Here is a 20,127-nt window from a genome sequence, read left to right as displayed (position 1 = left end):
TATCCACCAACTGTGAGCTTAGAATTTGAGATGAAAACTTTTTAACCTTCTTTTAGCCCCGTCTCATGTTCCATTAAATATATCTTTTCAAGCTATATATTATTCTTAGAATCCTGATTACCAGTTCTTTGTCTAGGTGGAAAGCTGATGTGTTAGGAACTTTCTAAAATCTATTTTTCTCTCTCTCTAGTAATAATTTGCAGCGTTCAGGTAGTGAGAGACGACCATGTTCAATTGAGTGGCTTAGAGTGACAAGATTTAACTCTTACTTATAGTGGTATTTACAAACAGTTGTAGAGTAATACAGGTCAGCGTTATTGGGGATACACTATGAACAAAGGCCTTTGTTTTATATATCATATATTTTGATATTTTTATAAAATTTGCTGAAGAATAATATATATATACTTGCATATATAACTTACATATTTTTATATATATAATAAAAAGGTAAAACAGAGGCTTTCACTCATCGTATGTCCCTAACAATACTGATACATCACTGATCTATTATATATAAATGCTGAAATATATATATTTCTCCACATGCCTTGTTATACTTACATTTTGCTTTTTTTCTTGCCTTAAGTTTGTACTTGACTAGTCATGTCTCATTTTTTCTTTTCTTCCTCCTCCCCACTTTTTTTTTTAATGGTTTGCCCCAAACCTAATATTTCTTTGCAGAAAACACTTCTTCAGTGTGTGTTCTTTCAGTCCATCTCACTCTGCCTCTGTGAACATATTTAGTGACAGCTTTCTGTTTACTATGTGTGTGGCTTTCACTCATGAGTCATTGCCCCTCAGAATTACTTTTGTTCTTATTCCTCTTAGAAGTAGCTGAATTTGAACAATCATTTGTCTTTAGCTTTTTGGCGAATGGAATAGAAGTAGCTTATACTGTTTGCTGTTCTAACTCATCCAAATAAGATACTGCTAAAAAGTGAACTCTCATATTTCCCCCATGAGAGATCATTCACACATATATAAATCATGCAAACACATTTCAAAATATAACAATTACTTTAAATTTCTTAATGTTAGTTTTTTCAATAGGACTCTAATCAGGCATAAGTTTTTGTTCTAGATCATTTTGGTCAAGAAAGTCATCTAATGGATACCATAGTGTTTGTATAATAATCAATGAGGGGTAAAGAAAGTAACATTTTGGGACCCCTGAGATCATCTCTCATAATCCTCACCCCATGAGAAGATGTAGGTTGGTAAATGACAGACCCAGGACTTGAATCCATGTCTGAATGACTCCAAAGCCAGTGCTCTTTGTGTTAGATCATCTAGGAATGGGGAATGTTATAGTTACTTTATTCAATTTCATATTTGTTGTTCTTAAAGCTGTTACTTTCTTCTCCAGAAAGTCCGGCATCCAAGATCCGCAAAGCCAATTCAGGCCTGGGGAGAACCCATGATAAACAGTAAGTTATTTGAAGACTGTCTTTCTGTGTTTTCACTGATTAGAAATTATAGATAATTTCATCTGCCATTACCTTGTTTTCACTACAGCAGAGGCAAAAGATGGTGTTTTGAAACCAGGAACTGGCACCTTCTTTGAGGACGATAATTCTAATAGTGAAAATGAAGATGCGGTTAGAACCGTTTCTCAACCATCAACTGAAGTTTCAGGCTTTTCTCATCCTGCCTTCCCAGCACCGGAACCTCTCACGTCTTCAGCAGTCCTTGGTGTTACAGAGGTAAGTCGTTTTGTTTTTAACTTTTCCTTCCTGTGCTTTTTCACTTACCATCCCCCTGATTCTCATGGGGATGAAAAGGATCCTACACAGAAATGGAAGTCCTCAAGATCACAATAGAAATATCACAATATCACAGTGTGATAACAAGAGAGGTACACGTGCAGGACTGAGATTTGTAAAGGTTGGTGGCAATAAACAGTTCTCAAGTATGCCCTTAAGAAAAGAAATAAGAAAGCAACTGGAAAGAGCAGCTTGGATGAATATGAAGATGGGCAGGGGTACAAAGGGGAAGGATTCATCTCATAAGGACAAGATGAATATAAAGATAAGTGAGTGTCAAAATGAGAGAGATGATTATACAGACACAGCAGAAATAGTGGGGTTAAGTGAGAGCAGGAACTCCATAGTACAAATTATGAGAGAAATCATCTCAAATTCAAATTAAGAGAAGGAAAAGTCAGGTCATGGAAAAAAGTGCTCAGACTCTTCTGAAGGACATGTAGCTGATTTTATGAACAACAGAAAGAAAATTTGATCCTCACCTTTTGTCTTTTTGGTTATAGAAGTTTGTTTTTTAATTCAAATGTAGTTGATGTACAGTATTGTATGAGTTACAGGTGTGCAGTAAAGTGATTTGGTTATAAATATATGTATATATCTGATTCTTTTTCTTTCTTTTCCATTATAGTTTTTTGTGAGATATTGAATATAGTTCCCTATGGAAGTTAGTTTTTTTTTTTTTAACATTTTTTATTGATTTATAATCATTTTACAATCTTGTGTCAAGTTCCAGTGTTCAGCACAATTTTTCAGTCATTCATGGACATATACACACTCATTGTCACATTTTTTTCTCTGTGAGTTATCATAACATTTTGTGTATATTTCCCTGTGCTATACAGTGTAATCTTGTTTATCTATTCTACAATTTTGAAATCCCAGGAAGTTAGTTTTAACTTCGTTATTTCTTTTTTTAGGTAGCCTCACATTTAAATTAATGAAGTGATGTCTTATATTTAATCCAGCAAATTTTGTCTCTCCATTCCGTCCCCAGTAACTGAGTTCTAGTTTTCCATGTGGCTTCTCATGCTGTTTCACACCTCGACCTTTGGCTCCGGCTGCCCTGTTTAGAATCCCCTTCGCATCTGCTCTTTGCACTGGGTCTGTCTTTTAAGACACAGTCTGGTCTTCCCAGCGTTCCCGGAGCTATTGACACGCAGCAAGTCTCTTCTCTCCTTTGTGCCCTTACTGTGTCTGTTCACTGCAGGTGTAGAGCTGTTGAATGATACTTGTCTGTGTTGATTCATTTTCATGTGTCTCTGCCTCCCCTAGAATATAAAGCAGAATCTCTTTTATGTATATTGCCAGCTTCTCCCAGGATAATGCCTATGATTTGATGGATACAGTAAATATATGTTGTCTTCCTGACTGATTGAATGACCAAGTGTAGGAATATGACGTTTTCTCAAGTTGGGTTTTTGTTACATTTTGTTTTGTTTTTATAGGAAGAGGCAACAAAGCCAAAAAGTGGGGGAAAAGAGAACGGCACTCGGACTATTAACAGTGTTCTAAAGGAGCAAGCAGATCATAGCAAATTGATTTCTACTGGTGGAGCACACAAAAGTGACAGAGGTGGGAAGTCAGTGAGCATCTATGGGGTTTCTTCTCTGCTTAAAAGCTAGTATGGTTGGAGGGGGGAGGGGATAGCTCAGTGGGAGAGCACACGTTTAGCATGCACGAGGTCCTGGGTTCAATTCCCGGTACCTCCATTAAAAAAAAAAAAAAAAAAAAAAAACTAGTGTAAAAAATCTGAAGTGTGTAGATCCAAATCTGATATCCATTTCTTCTGAAGTGTTTTTCTTTTGCCATCTTCCTTCATAAATATCCCAACTATGACCAAGTTTTCTTCCAGAAAATGCTTCAACCCTCTGAAATTCTTTCCTGCCACTTTGATTTATTGACATATTCATGAATCAAGATAGACTTACATATATTTAAACGTCCCAGTGGTTTGTGTTCTCATTAATGTATCTGTGACTGCATTTTGTAGATGCAACACCAGCATTAAGATTCAAAGAAAAGAAAGATGCAGAATCATCCTGGGTTTTTGAGGTACTGTCTTCTATTATTATTATTTTCAAATATAAGCATTGCGTGATGTTGAAACATAAATGGAGGGATGTTTTGACTTCACTTTCTCACTTTTACATTTGCCCAGCAAAATTTTTTCCTCATTTTAACCCACACTTAGTAAAGTCGTTGTGCTACATGTCATACCACTGCAGAGTGCGCTTCTGTTAATTTTCCAGACTCACCTAATGAAGCTGGTGTATGTAGTGCAAAAGCCAAGGCTTAGAAGTCATAGGGAATCGGTTTGGGTTCTGAAGTTACATTTTCTAAAAACTAAAGAAAATAATTCTTGGTCAGCCTGTGACCAGATGTTTGTTTCTTTGTTATAAATGAATGTGTATAACTCTTAGATTCAGAGAGAAACAGGTTGTACTAAAAAAAAAAAAAAAAAAAACCCACAAAAAAACGATGTTTTTGTTTGTTCGTTTGTTTAACCACTTTGGCCTTGAAAAGACAGTGCCTGCGTCTTGAAAGTATTATTATATTTGGATTGTCAAGTAGATCTGCAGTGAACATTTCAGGAGAAGAAAAGCATGGGGAATAGTAATAAATTTGTGGGGTTAAAATACCAGCAGTTTGGTTTCGTGATGTTTTACTGAGGACAGCCCATTTTGGGTAGGGAAAATAGCGTGCACTGAGTACCTTTATGGCGACCGAACTTGAAGGAAGCTAAGTACAGGGTAGTGATGACCTATTGCAAGGTGATAGCCGTGGAGAGAGGTCAGAAGAGCCTGAACTCTTGGATCTCGGCAGGTCCTGTACTTGAAGTCAGCAGATGTGGTAGCACCCTGGTTCGGACCCACTGTGGGATCTTGGAAACACTTGTCTGACTTGTTTGAATGTCAGTGAGCTCGTTCAGAATCATGGTACTGATGCCTACCTCTCAGGTTATGTGTCATGAACAAAAATGTGGTAACAAATGTGAAAACACATTGTCAACTGTAAAGGGTGCTATAGAAATGTAAGAATGATCACAGCGGCCACTAGTGACCTACTGAAATGTTGAGGACACCTTTTTAAAATCTGAAGGACAATAAAATGGGAAAGTTAGAGCAGGCACGGGGATTTCTCATTTGGCGTATGTTGAGTGTCGGTAGACTATTATCGGAGATCTCCGATAGGTATGTAGTGCTTTGGTACTTGACGCCTTCTGGGGATTTTAGATGTTTTGACCTTAAATAAATTCCTGTTCCTGAACACCAACTAGCACCAGGCAGTTAGACACTGAATGTAGCAGTTGAGGCTGTAGTGGCAGGAACAGAAGAACAACAGGAACCCTGTATCAGGGACAGTAAGTCCTTCACACAAGGAACGTGGAGAGCGTTAGGTTAGACAACAGTGGGGGAGTTTGTAGTTAGGACGGGGGTGGAGGAAGGGTGGAATTTAGGTAGTTAGAAAAGAGCTGAGTGTGACCAAAGCTGCCAGGTGACGGACAGGAAGGAGCCAGTCACACGAAGGTCCAGGGGAGGGATGTTCCAGACAGAGAACAGCGGGTCCCGTCTGCTCATCACTGTGCTCCAGCGTCTTGGAGTGGCCAGGAAGCAGCAAGTGGGTAACTGTCCTTAGAATCACTGTTGTTGTTGTGTGTAGAGAAGAGAATGTGCATGATAAGGGCCTGGCACGTGCAGATGGTCACTAAACAGTGTTCTTATTCTTCCCTAAGTGAAGTAAAGCTTATGGTAGTTCTTTGAAGAGCTGCATAGCTACATTTAAAATTTTTCTGCTGTTAATTTAAACATAAATGTTTTTCTTTCTACTTTGGCACTTTATTCAAGTATTTTTCCTATCAAAAGTTTTATCAAATAATAGATACTGCTAAGCCTTTGTTTACTGAAATGTAGCAGTTTGCACAGTGTTCTGTTAATACTCAGCATGACAGACTCCAAGGCTTCTTTTCATGCCAAGTATGTTATTTTAATGCTAAAAAGCATATCTGTCCTAAGAAACATTTTAAATTTATAGCACGTATACTTATTAAAGAATATATTTAAATATGTATATTTTTAATTTTACTTTTTATTGAAGTGTGGTCAGTTTATAATGTTAGTTTCAAGTGTACTGCAAAGCAATTCAGTTATACATATAAAAATATGTATTTTTTTCTAAATGTCCTCTTCATTTGTCAAGGAATGCAAAATGGAATTAGGTGTTTTGAAGTTAATTCTTTGTTGAAATCTGCATGTAAGTCAGTATTTTGTCTGTGAAAATATTTGCTCTGGCTTTCCATGCTCAGTTTACAGAGTCAAAAGCCAACTGAAGATAAAAGATAGACTTGACCTAGAGTGTATATGAAATTTTCTATTTAAATGTTTGGGTTTCCAGGATATGCTTATTTTATTTTTAAGTCTAGTTGCTTTTAAAGTAGGAAATTAAAATAATAATAATAAGGAAACACAGGTATTTTCTTAGAAAGGGATCAGGAAATCTTTATGCAACTCATTATTAATATTAATTTTAACAGAGTATCTCCGAGATTCAACTACCGAACTATGTTGAACATTTATCTGGAACTGCAGGTCTAGGAGAAAAAAATACATTAAATGGACAAGTAGAAAGTAAGCACTGTATTTTATAAAAAAGTCATTTCACAGAATGTTGATTTAAGACATGGATTTGGATCTATTCTCTCAGCCAAAGAAAATCACCTGCTGAACATATAGTGAGTAAAAGAGGAGAAAAGGAAGTAAATTGTATATCTTATCAGGTGTCAGCAACAGATTAAACTAGAATGCTGTTTAAGGAGCTCAGTTGTTAGCTTGCTTTCAAGATGCTCTGTGACCTGAGGAGAGACAGGAAATCAGGAGGAGGGAAGGGGAGGGAGCAAAGAATGAGAGAGGTAGAGAGGAGGGGAGTAAATGAAGGAAAAGGAGGGCGGTTCCCTGGCAGGAGGTGGTAATGTACAATAGTTCTTTGGAAGAAGAAAGAGAAGAGTGTTTGAAATGAGATGGGTATGAAGTGAGCTTAGCTTCTTCCAGCACCAAAGCTTGTCCAGGGAGCACAGCAGAATGTTCCACTCCCCCATCCCCCTGACCGTTAGAAAGGCAGTGAGGACTGCGTTACCTGATCACACAGAACTGGTGTACCTGCCGTGGGTGAGCACAGGCGCGTGTGGTCAGCTGTCAGTGTCTGGACCTTCGTGTCATGCAGCGTGTTGCTGCCTTATAGGATGGTGTCTGGTAGGCCAACAGAAGAGAGTGGGAAAGAGGAAGAGAGCAGGGTGCGTTCCGGAGAGGTCAGGGGAGCTGGAGCCTGGTAAAGAGTCCACTGGAAAGTCTGCAACTCCTGTTGCAGCTTTTGGGGAAGTGTTACAGTGAGACACGTGAGGCTGGATTTCAGAAGGATCAGTTAAGTCCCAGTGCTGCAGAAGCAGACTCGGTATAGACCGGAGTTGCTCACATTTTAATCAGTCACCTGGGGACCCAGTGAAAAGTGCACATTCTGAGCAGTGGGTCTGCGTTTCTAACAAGCTCTCAGGTGATGCCCTTGTTGCTGGTCTTCAGATCACGCTCAGAGGGTAGACTTGTGTTCAGGGGAATCTGGAAGAAGAGCCACTGGGGAGTTAAAGACATAACAGCATCAAGGAAAAGCACGATTTTGTTTTTCTTTCTGAGCACGTTCATAGCCAGAGGGAGGCAAAGAGTTGAAGTAGAAATTAGAGGTGTAAGCTACTGCTGCTAAGCAGAGAGGGAAAAGAAGTGGTGGGGATCGTCCATCAAAAGAATAGAAAAGGGGAAGAATTAAGACCACAGATCTAGAGGTACCTTTGAAGAGGAAAGTGAAAGGAAGGAAGAATAAAAGGCCGCAGGTAGGTGATTTTGGAATTGAGGAGGAAACTTGAGAGAACTCCTTTTCGATGGCATCAGTATATTTTGCTTCAGTGCAAGGTTAGATCATTGCCACTCCAGAGAATACTGGAATCAGGAGGGGGCCTAGAATTGGGGTAAACCACAGCCACTCCTCCTATCAGGCTTCAAAGATACATGTTGTATTGGTATTTGTTATTCAAGTGAGATTAATTTGAATATGAAGCATTGGCTGTGTGTGTGTGTGTTTTTTTAATGATACCTAATTTTTTGATAAGATAGCTGTTTCACAAAAATCCTTGTAAGCATTAGCCTGACTTACCAAACCAAACTAATTTTGGAAACAAAATAAATTAATAGGGTTCATTCCATAAATACTAAAGTTGTTATTTTCAGTAAATACTACACAGGTTTTGAAATATAAAAGACTTTTAATGTCTAATAGTTCTGTGGCAGTTAAATTTTTTTTTTTGATCACCAGATTTCAATATTGAAAACTCAGTACACACTCTTTCTTGCATGAGTGGATCAAGAAACTTTAATGGCTAGAGGATCCAAGAAATGTACGCAGACCAGTAGCCCATGTGGGTATGGGACAAAATGAATATTTTTATGAACCATTATTCTACAAGTGTGTATCCAGGCTGATCAATTCATATCACTTTCTCTGATGAGAAGTGAATTGCACATTCAAATGAACTGCCATCACAACTGTGGACTTCCTAAATCGCAGGACAGATTGAAGAGCATGATAAGTACTTGTAGACTAATGGTGTCAGTCGCATGAAAGTCGTGCTGCTGCATTTTACCGTCAGCTTTCACATTTGTCTTCTTGGAGCCGTGACTTTTTCCTCTGCTTAAAGATCAGTTTTCTCCTCCTCAGGCAGCGTGTTCACATTTGTACATGTGCATGCTTCTATTTTATAGTCATTTGAAACATAATCGTACTTTTGAGATCTTAACTGCATGTTTTGTTAAACATTTGTTAAAATTCCTGCTCTTTATTCAGTATCTATAATGGATTCATATTTCTGTCTTGTTGCTGTCCTAACTGCCCCTGAAAAACAAAACACTGAAACCTAACGTGTCCATTTCCAAAGCAAGCATGAGGATTACGCTCAGTACTAACTCTGTGTGAATGGATAGTTGGTTTTCGTATTTACATATAATTGATTATGTGTCCCTTTTGGCTTTTAGATTCTACTGAAAAATATCCTCACTTGAAGGTAAAAACTTTTATACTTTTATCTTGAATTTTTTTTTTTTTAATGAGGGTACTTGGAATTTAGCCTAGGACCTCATGCACTGCTAAGCAGGCACTCTGCCACTGAGCTAGACCCTCCCCCCTTGAATTATTACTACAGATTGTATCAAATGTACATTATTAATCAGTTTGTTTCAAAAACCATTCAGCCTGCAGTTGGAGTGAAAGATTCTGTTCCTAATAAAACAAGAGAAATGAAGAATTTACAAACATTCAAATCAGGTAAATTTTGCAATACAAATTTAACTCTGAAATGAAGTACAGTCTTCTTATTCCTAATTCCCTTTACTTTTTCAAATTTAATTGAAAGATGACATATGTAAGGCAGATGTTATTATCAGTATCCATGTTTGAAAAATATATATAAGCATAAGAAATAGATTTTTAAAATGTCAGCTTTGACTCGGATGTTTCTGTTGATGTTGGGAGACACTGAAGTGCTCAGCTTGGAGTCCCTATACTTCCCAGCGATTCTGAGAGATTGATTATTAGGTTCTAAGATTTTTCCAGAGTTTTAAAATGCTTAATTGAATTCTGACCTTTACGCAGGGTAAAGCTTCACTTGCTAACATGTCAGTCATATTTCACTTTAATTATTTCATCTAGTGCTATCACATTGACGATATTTATTGATTTCTGTATTTATTTATTAATGGAGGTCCTAGGGATTGAACCCAGAACCTTGTGCATGCTAAGCATGTGCTCTACCACTGATCTATTTCCCTAGCCCAAAGATCTTAAGCCAACTGGATGTTTTGATTAGCAGAGTGTGTGTGTGTGTGTGTGTGTGTGTGTGTGTGTGTGTGTGTGTGTGTGTGGTGTCTTTATTAAAACTGATGGAAGTAATTAGTTGTACCTTAATATTTGGTAGACACGATCTTTTAAAACAATAATCCTAAAAGTTTTGGGGTTTAGGATATTTTTTATAGTATTGAAAATTATTGTGACTTCTGAAGAACTTTTAAGTGGGTTGTATCTATTGATGTTTATTTACTATATTAGAAAATGAAACTGAAAGATTGAAAAAACAAGCACACACAAACATTCCATTAGCCATTAGAGCTATGATGTTATCACATGTCATGTATCTGGAAACCTCCACTGCTCACTTAACGGAGAATGAGAATGAAAATAGCATTCAGTATTATTGTGAAATTAGTTTTGACCTCCTGGACTCCCTAGATGGAGGGAACTTGGGGCTTCAGGGCTTCTCAGGTGACACTTGAGAACTGCTGTTTTAAACAGGGTTCATGGATGTGAAATGATAAAGGGGCCCTTGTGATGAAGTGGGCTTTAAAGTTCACTTCTACATTTCTTGCCCTTTTTTCCTTAACTTGTCTTAAAAAGTTTAAATCTGACAACTTAATTCCCTAAAAAAAGGGAAACATTTCTGTCTCATGGCACTCTGTACTCTTTGGATCTAGTTTGTACCTAGACTTACTCTATTTTTATATGGAAAAAATTAGTCACTCAAGGCTATCCTTAAATTTATGATGTTTATCCAAGGCTTAAGGTAAGAATTCTGAAGATATTGGTACATTGAGGAAAGACTGTCTCGTTGTAATTTAAGTAGTACCATTCAGTAAAAGTTTTCTTAAAGCCCACATCTCTAGGGCACAGTAGTGTCATGCATATTTAAATATCCAGTAAATGGCTGGTTAGACATACATTTTGTTAATGAAAAAATTCATATGTTGAAGAATCATAATTATTTATAAAGCTCTTACGGAATATAGACTGTTTTATAGAGAGTGATGAGTGAATCCAAATAAGTAATACTAGAAAATTAAAAGTAGAAAAAAGACAGTGGTTCCCTATATGAACAGCAATGACATGTAAAGTGCAACCAGCTGGGAAGGAGCAGTGTGTTTGGGGGAGAGGAGGGCGTGGGGCTGCGGGCGGACGTGGGGCTGCTGCTCTGGAAAGAGAATTCATACAAGTTAGTCAAGTTTGTATTGTTATTCACATTCCAATAAGTGGAAACTTTGCTTTCATATTCTTCAGACTGGGATTTTACTAGTTTGAGCCTCAATAATGAGGCTGGTCAAAGAGCCAAGCATTTGAAAGTTGATAAATGTCCTCTGGTATCACAATCAGTGGGCACAAACCAGTCAGCACCCACAGAACTGAGGCAGACGGCCCTAGTAGATAAAGGCCGGATGAATATTGGAGCCGTGTCTCTGCCGGGGAATGCAGCGCTCCGTGGCCTGTGTGAATCACAGCTGCCAGAGAACAGAAGCAGCAAAGAAGGAATAAAACAGCATAGGGAACTAGCCATAGTCTACCTGTGCGTGGCTTTACCATACTCTGACTTTGCAGAAATCACTTTGTGGCATGATCTCCTTTGTGTTTACTCCTTTTGTGCAACCTACAACCAGACAGTATCTTTTGGCATGACATTTACATTCATTCTCTGACCAAAGCAACATATTAAACAGCAAAGAGAATTAGGTGAAAGTAAGTTGGTTCAGACTAGTATTTAGCACACTCCTGAGAGTGGGTAGGAGAGTGATGTCTAGAGCTTTGTGACTAGTTGGGAAACCTAGGTGGACATCCAAAGATTCCCTTCTGAAAATACGGTTTCTTAGCTTTATTTTTATCTAGCTCTGAATTTATAAACATTTGTTACAGCTATATTCCGTGTAACTGAAAAAACACCTCTGCAACTAAATATCGAAATATTTCTAGTATATTCTCTGACTTTCTGTATTTTAGAACTGCCTGTCCCAGCGGTAGCAGCAGACATTGGGAGTTTGCTACACAGGACGTCGTTCTTAACTGTGTCCACATAGTATATCAGCTTGTTTTTTTATTTCTAATGGATTGATAGGTCGAAAAGGATATTGGTTTTTAAGGAGTGCTTTATCACTTAAAAATATTATATGGAATACCAATTCTAATTCTTCTAGGATACCCAGTCTGTTGATTAACTACATCTAACATGTGTTCTACTTTATATACCAATTAATTTAGTGCCTTAATCAGTGATACAATCAGAGCTGTAGTAGTAAGTCATACAATAGTTTCTCTGCTCCTGTTGTTTTATCTTTTCTTTCCTCACCTGTAGAATTAATGTCGTATTTACAAAAGATTCTCAGTTATCTCCTATAGTAGTGACTACAAGCTATAAATCTAAGTTTTTCTAATAAATGCTGTTTATACAAAGATACTTTTAAGAGTTTGTCCTCTACAGCATAGGAGCAAAGAGGACAGACATGTAAAGAAATAGCTTACAGTTCAGCTGGTGAAGATACACTAGAAAAATCTGTGAAGTACCAACGTAGCTCCGAGGTAGGAGATCCCTGTGTCTCCATGGAAAGACAGCTGCAATCAAGGAGGACTTCACAGAGCAGGCTGAGTCTTCAAAGAGGAAAAGGAATTTGTCAGAACAATAGAGGGAAACATTTCAGATTAAGGAAAGATAAAAGCATAAAAAGTAACACTAATTTTGGAAGCCATGAATAACATTGCTCTTGAAGCTTGGTATGTTGTTAAAAAGTACTGTTAGGAGAATAGAGTCTATTGTGCCTTTGTATATTTCTACTGTATTTTTAAATTTTGTTTTATTTCTCTTTGTTTTGTTCATGTCTGGTGAATCAACTTGTGAGTGAAACTTTGAGATGTTTTTATGCCTTTAATCTGGTAACATCTAGTATTTCCCAAATAGTTTGTTGAAGTTTTAGATAATTAGAAGTATTTCTTAAAGAAGTAAATATCCAGCTAAAGATTAAGCTTAATTTAAACTGTCAATTGATGAAATGTTTTTTATGTTTTTATAAAGATGATGTGTTTTATTTAGCTGTTCTAAGTAGTGAATTTTAAGTAAGCATATTCATTTTTCAGCAGGCCTAGACTTACAAAGGGCATCTGAGGAAGAGCAAGAAAGACTTGATGGAAGTGAAAATAGCCACTCACAGGTAAGTAAAAATATAAATTTAAATTTGTTTAATACTGTTTTCTGTGCTTCAATAACACAGTTCAAAAGAAATTGCCTTTCAAACTAGACTTTTAGAGTCAATAAATAATTACTTAATATTTAGTTTTTAATAGCATTCTATCTAATTATTGTTAGGATCTATAATAATTTATAGTTAAACTTTATTGGAATTGAGGCAAAAAACCTTCCTGAATATTGTTTACTTCTTCCTTTTTTATAGCTTCCTCACATGATAAAGAAGGTGATATCAAATATTAAATCATGTGATTAAGCAGTTGAAATTGTAAATATAGCAGTGATGGCCACTGAGTTAGTTTCACGTAAGGAACAGTCATTCCCAGTGGTCCAAAATTAGCAGTTTCAAATTGCAAGTCATTAATGCCAAGATGAAAGATTTCTTCTGTCTTGTGATCTCTATGTAATCGATTTCAGAATCTACAATCAGGGAGAGAATAGGGGTCATAGAGTCAACCCAACTGCCTAGTAAGAGAATCAAACCTTCCAGGACTGGACCTTTGCTGTTAGGGAACAAACAAAACCTTTCTAATTTATTTCATTTCAGGGTAGGAAATCAGTAAATATTATTAAAAATTCTTTTATTCACTCTTCACTAGTGAATGTTAGAGTATAATATAACTCGGTGGATGCGGAGAATACATATTGAGATAGATCACTATCATGGTATGTCGTTTGCATTAAAATTCAGGAATTTGTTCCTCTTTCTGATTGATGTTAGTTGGTTTTGGCACCTAATAACTTACAGTTTGCTTGTTCTCCAGTTATTAGTCCATTAAAAAAAAAATCTTTACATGCACTGGAGGGGCTCACTATTTAAGGTATGAGAGGTGAAGTATTTTTTAGTGAGGAAATCTTTGTAATGTTAAAAAGTAATCTCCTCTAATTCTTGGTAGATTTACCATGTGTGAATTGTTTAGTTCAAACAGACAGTGACAAAGTTAGGTTTCTGAGTTCCTGTTTTTCTGTTTCAAGGCTAAGGCAAGTTATGTTTCACTTCTTAGTTTGTGAGTAGCCAAACATGGATTAAGAAGTTTGTTCAATTTTAAGTATTTTCTCGTTTTTCTTTATCCATACTTGACTACTTAAGGATAAATGTGTTTTATAAGCATGTACTGTGAAATAAAAGAAATCTGAAGATGAAATCAAGCAGATTAATCTTTCACTTGTGCATCTGCAAAAAATGCCTAGAGAACCAGAAATGAATAAGGAACATGACAGAAAGGACGTACCTGTATCTTCAAAACATTCTTGTGTAGAGAAGCATGAGGACATGTGGGTCAAACAAGGCAAATTCGACTGGAAAAGTAATTCAGAATTTATCAGAAAGAAGTCAAATCAGAAAATCAGTAAAATCCATGAAAAAGGCAAAATTACTTTTCATCGTAAGGTAGAGTCACTACATGACAACTCTGAACTACATGGTGACTTAAAGGAACTACCTTCCAGTGTGACAGATAATATATTTGATCATGAGGAAAAAGATGCACCTGGAGCCTCTGTCTCTGTAGGAGTCCAGGCAGTCTCTGAACACAAAGAGCCCAGTCTTGAAGATGTTTTTCCATCTTATTCCAAGTCTGAGTCAACAGAGTATGGTTGCCAGTTATTTTCAAAACTTTATTTCAATGAAAATAAGTTAGATGAAAATGATAAGCCAGACACAGAACATGTTTTTAACAAAAATGAGGAGAATTTTTATAATGACAGAGAAAATGAAGTAAGGAACCGAGTTCCATACCAAGAATTTGATACAAAAAGAATACAAAAAAGGCACCAAAATACTCACTGGAAATCAGACATTGGACATGCACCTCAGGTAAATGATCCAAAAAGCCTTTTTGGTTTGTGGCTTGCCCGCTCGGTGAGATGAAACACATGATTCAAGTAAAAAGTCACGATATGTCTGCTGTTTCAAATACTTCCAAGATAAACCAAACCAGCTCCAGAAGCCACTGCTTGCAGATAACTGTGGTGCTAATAACTCTAAAATCATGGACCCTGAATTAGGAAATGTGAGTTCTTCTCCATCAAATGGTAACAGAACACCCAAAGTATATCTAAAAGAGTTACACTAAGATATGCAAAGGTTTAAGAATGAGGTAGGCATGTTACAAGTAGAATTCCTGGCTTTGGAAAAAGAAAATTCAGCTTCAGAAAGAGGTGGAAGTTCCTTTGCTGCTACTCTGTTTTTTCTCTTTATCAATAATCTCTTCCATTCTGATCCATATTTGATCTGATTTTCCGCTTATGAAAATAGCCTATGTATAAAACGGGGTCATCTAGATATGTAACCGTGTAGAAACAGACCATTTCTGCCATCTAAATAACAGGAACTCAGGGAAGTATTTTCCTGGGTTTTGTTCCTTAATCACCCTAAGTGTCTGTACCAGTCTTTCATATGAAGTGGGAAAGTAATTCAGCTGTGTGCCACGTGACCTTCTGAGCCGGAATAAACGCGAGTGAAATGGCTTAGGAAATATAATAAGCTCAGGGGTTTTGTGAGTTGTTTTGTTTTGTTTTGTTTTAATCTATTGGCTTAAATGTGAGTTGCGCTTCCATAGAATGGGAAGGAAGCAGTGACTGAGAAGGGATATAAGCACAAGCTCTCACTAAACTGAGCTGTTTATTGTGCGTTAGTGAGTGCGGGCTTATCTGTCTTACTGATCACTGAACACTTAGAATTCCATCATGGCCACTTTGAGATATTCTTAAGAATACATGTGCTCCCACATATTCTTGAATCACAACTTTCGGGTGTTTCTGTTGAGTCAGACACTTACATTATATTATTTAATAAAATGTAGTAAGTTTTGACATGTATGATTGTATCATCTAGGTAGTATGAACTCTCAGCAAAAGAAATTCAGTACTTATCTCCAAAGGGGAAAGCTTGAGTTTTGAGATGCACTGAATGATTTTTTTTACTTGTAGTAATAGACTTTTCAAATGTGTGTGTTTGTTCTTTTGTGTGAGGTCAAAGAGTGTTAAAGATAGAAATCTGAAGGTGTTCTCCTTTAATAGAAAAAGGAGATGAGCCCTGCCCCCAACTTTGCCAAAGACACACTTTTAACTTATCTGATCAATTTGATGAATTTACTTGGTAGCTTATTAGATTCAGTGTTACAGAATTGTATCATCTCTTTTGACACTGTAAAATGCTGGGGAATACTGCTTTAGGGAATTTGGACAAATCACTTAACCTTTCTTGGTTGTGTTCCCATTATCAGTAAACACTGGGGCTAAAGTAGATCATTCATTACTTCTATGCCATCTAGCTATAAAATGGTCATGGTTATTGAATGTGAAATTGGGAAGCATTATTCCTTTTGCAGAATTCCACACTTACTGGCAATTCATCAGTTTCACTCTGCTCCTTTCGGTAAACGTGGGTTTGGTAAACTTGGGTTTATGTATTTTATTAAACACCACTTTTTTGATACCCCAGGATCCAAATGAAACAAGAATTATAAAAAGTAGTGGGGAAAGGGTAGCTTTAGCACAGAAAGAAGAATGTTTCCTTTCTGTTACTGAAGCACCAAGGTGTGAAATCTTCTAAATCTGGCTGTTTAATGCAAAATCTAGGTGGTAAAGACAGAAGAGGACAAATTTCATGCCTCTGTCTTTTTATTTCTTTGTCTCTGCCAGTCACATGGGGAAGAGTGGATGTAAGAGCACAACACTCAGAAAGTCCTTTTTGAAATTTTGGAAATTGTTTGTTTTCCTCAAAGAGAAACAAGCAGAATTTACAAACATTTCAATGACTTGAAATGATAAAATTAAAATAAGCACAAAAATATTTTAATCATTGAAACCAGGGCAAACTCTGAGTCAAATGATAAAATGAGTGAAAAAAAGTCTTTATAATGAATGAAGTAATAACTACCCTTTGTATCAAACTTTCACTAAAGGTTGAAGTAGAAGAGAGCGGGAACAAAGGTAGTGAACTGAAAGGATCAAAAACCATGTGTGATGGCAGTTATTACAAAGGATTCACTCGGCAGAGGAAGAGGGGAAAAACTGATGACCAGCAGTTTCCTGCTCTGCAGAAAGGAAATTCTGATAGGTAAGCCTAGATCAGTATTCAACAGTAGGTAAGTATTATTTCCCTAGATATTGTTCAGAATTTCTTCCCAGACTCATCTCTCTACTTGCTTCCATGTATTTTGTACTCTTCCTTCCAGGTTCCCAGGACACACCTAAATGCCATGTGCCTAATCTTTGTGCTCACATTCTAATCTCTTAAGTAGAATAATTTCCTCCTGTCTCTTCTGCTCATGACCTCCTGTTTATTTCCCCTCTTCTGTAAAGCCTTCCTTATGCTCACTTTACTTTCCGCATGTCAGCTCTTGCGTATCACATTGTATCATAATTGTGTATCTGTCTCTGAAGGAAGAATTTGTGTTTCCTTGCCTATGGTTGGCACTTGATAACCATTTTGTGAATTAATAAATGATTGAAGATGGGTAAGAGTTGGAATTTTACAAAAATTGTTGTTTCTTAACTTATCAGTGGAATTAGTTTTTAAAAATTGGCTTTTTTATGGATTGTTTTGCAGTAGCTGTCCTGGCTCGTATATGACAGAAGTAAAGAAGAATGAAAGTGAAAAACGGACATTAAAAGCACCTGTGACTTCACGTGTATTTGCGAAGACTGCCTCGCTGGCTGGTGGTCTCCTACACGTGAATGACAACAGCAGTTTAAGTGAAAGAGATCAAGGTTGTGGCAGGTAAAATCTACAAATTCTTTATTTCTAGGCGAAGACGTATTAGCAGTGGTTACCTTCTCTGGAAATAGAACAGCAGCATATGGTGCAAAGGCCAAGGCAAGAGAATTCTCAACTGTGTCGGAGGAACTCTGCCGAAAGGCTGAGGACAAGTGCCTTTGACCGGAAGTAGTTTCAATAATACGTCCCCATGGAAGCCGGGCTGCAGTGAGTCAGTGTGAACAGCCCCTCAGAGAACATTCACTGGGAAGGCAGGAGAGGACTGGGTGATAACTGAAGGGGAACGTGGGGCTCGTGGGAGTTCCCTTTCTTTTTTTAATGAGATGGTAGTCTGTAGAGCATGTCTGTGTGCTGTTGGATATGATTCCATAGAAGACGTGCTTTTCAATTTAACTTTGTTTGCGTTTCTGATATTAGAAAGTGTATTGATTGTACTATGTTGTCTTTAAGATATTGTAGTAAACTTCTAGTCATGTATAGTTTTGTTGTAAGGGCTTATTCATTAGTTCTGAAGTGTAATATTCTTACACAATTGAATATGCAGATAATGACTTTAAAGTTACACCATTGTCCATAAATTTTTAAAAATTGTATACTCATAATAACTATACAAACACTTAGGCCATACTGAATAGGGTTTAATCATTCCTTGATGATTCTAAATTTTATAGTGTCCTTGACAGTATCATCATGAGTGGCTATGGCTTTGTGTGCTATTGTAAAATACCAGATTATACTAACTTAATATTTGTTTAGATTCTAGGAAGAAGGGGAAGATTTTGTTTATATACAATAGAGTAATAAACTATTAACTATCACAGATGATTACTTTTGGATCACTAAGTTCTAAATTAAAAAAGCTATCATGCTCCATAAGGACATCTCAAATGCATGAACAAACAGCTGAATGGATAATGAATGCCTGCTGATTAATTTCTTCAGCAAAAGCAAATCTTTATTAAAAGTAGATTTCCAGTATTGCCTAGGTCTAAAGTCTTTTTATTTTTAAAAAATAGGTGTTAAGATTCAGAAATTATTATTGTTATTATTTTAACATTTTTTTGAGTCATAGTCGTTTTGCAGTGTTGTGTCAAATTCCAGTGTAGAGCACAATTTTTCAGTTACACATGAACATACATATATTCATTGTCACAGTTTTTTTGCTGTGAGCTACCATAAGATCTTATATATCTTTCCCTGTGCTATACAGTATAATCTTGTTTATCTATTCTACATTTTGAAATCCCAGTCTGTCCCTTCCCACCCTCTGCCCCCTTGGCAACCACAAGTTTGTATTCTATGTCTATAAGTCTGTTTCTGTTTTATATTTATGTTTTGTTTTGTTTTTGTTTTTAGATTCCACATATGAGTGATCTCATGTTTTTTTTTTTTCTTTCTCTTTCTGGCTTTCTTCACTTAGAATGACATTCTCCAGGAGCATGCATGTTGCTGCAAATGGCGTTAGGTTGTCGGTTTTTATGGCTGAATAGTATTCCATTGCATAAATATACCGCATCTTCTTTATCCAGTCCTCTGTTGATGGACATTTAGGCTATTTCCATGTCTTGGCTATTGTATATAGTGCTGCTATGAACATTGGGGTGCAGGTGTCATTTTGAAGTAGGGTTCCTTCTGGACATATGCCCCAGAAGTTATTTATAATTATACCTAGACATAGAATAATAATAGAGATTCATTTACTACATTAGTTAAAAATACTTAAAAATAAATATTACTTTCTTAGCATATTGTGAAATGCAAGTATTGAAGCCAGATTGCCTGGGTTGGAATTCTGGGAAGACATAGGGGCTTCGACAAGTGACTTAGCCTTTCTGTGCCTCATTTTCTTCCTGGGTAAAGTACCTAATGTATTACCTACCTCCCGGGATTGTTGTGAGGATTAAAATGTTTTTAAGACATGTAAAGTGCTGATAATAATGCATAGCGGTTGCATACTATGTCCTCAAAAAAGCTGTTATGGTTATTGGAAAAGGGTTTCCTTCATATAAGGACTTAAGTAATACTTTCCAAATAGGTTTTATTGCCATAAAAGCCAGTTTTTATTGAAAAAGACAACAACAAGAAAATCCTGGTATATTTTTTCCTGTCAAATAATACAAGTAATGTTATGTTCTTCCTTTTCCTTTGCTTGTCCGCTTGATCTAAATTTAATACTTTGTTCATAATATAATTAATGTACTTTCTTTGTCCTTTAATGTTACTGTTTCATTTAATCCCTTGTATTGAAAATTATCAGTGCAAAGATTTTATATAAAAAATAATAGATGTACATATTTCTTGTACTTTCAATATTTAGTATTTGGCTTAAATGAATTGCTTTTTTCTTTTTTCAGATCTTCAAAGAAAACGTCTACTAAAATGGACAAGGTATAGTAAAATATTAATTATAAAGATATTTTCCTGTGGTAAAAAAAAATTTATAAAAGAGTGGAAAAACAAAATCTTCCTTTGTTGTAGAGACATTTACTTAAAAATAATTTAGAAACACTATAGATTAAGTTAGCCTTTTGACAAAAATCAGTTCTTTC

At 36.4% G+C, this 20,127-nt stretch overlaps 1 protein-coding gene across 4 annotated transcripts in view; it reads left to right on the top strand.

The window, feature by feature from the left end:
* Positions 1 to 20,127, top strand: part of LOC141574614 (ankyrin repeat domain-containing protein 26-like) — a 55,943-nt gene that overhangs the window by 11,829 nt on the left and 23,987 nt on the right. For 3 of the 4 annotated variants that reach the window (XM_074350042.1, XM_074350040.1, XM_074350043.1), the window contains exons 10-20: positions 1,370 to 1,430; positions 1,519 to 1,706; positions 3,212 to 3,338; positions 3,757 to 3,818; positions 6,298 to 6,391; positions 8,837 to 8,865; positions 9,053 to 9,125; positions 12,747 to 12,820; positions 16,764 to 16,918; positions 17,411 to 17,581; positions 19,933 to 19,966. In XM_074350042.1, the coding sequence (XP_074206143.1) occupies positions 1,370 to 1,430; positions 1,519 to 1,706; positions 3,212 to 3,338; positions 3,757 to 3,818; positions 6,298 to 6,391; positions 8,837 to 8,865; positions 9,053 to 9,125; positions 12,747 to 12,820; positions 16,764 to 16,918; positions 17,411 to 17,581; positions 19,933 to 19,966 (1,068 nt within the window). The remainder of the gene's footprint in view (positions 1 to 1,369; positions 1,431 to 1,518; positions 1,707 to 3,211; positions 3,339 to 3,756; positions 3,819 to 6,297; positions 6,392 to 8,836; positions 8,866 to 9,052; positions 9,126 to 12,746; positions 12,821 to 16,763; positions 16,919 to 17,410; positions 17,582 to 19,932; positions 19,967 to 20,127) is intronic. The other variant, XM_074350041.1, reaches the window with a different exon arrangement.

The sequence above is a fragment of the Camelus bactrianus genome, chromosome 22 (genome assembly GCF_048773025.1).
Source record: "Camelus bactrianus isolate YW-2024 breed Bactrian camel chromosome 22, ASM4877302v1, whole genome shotgun sequence".
Classification (NCBI taxonomy): domain Eukaryota; kingdom Metazoa; phylum Chordata; class Mammalia; order Artiodactyla; family Camelidae; genus Camelus; species Camelus bactrianus.
Note: the sequence above shows the minus strand (reverse complement) of the source record. Positions and strands in the feature narration are given on the sequence as shown.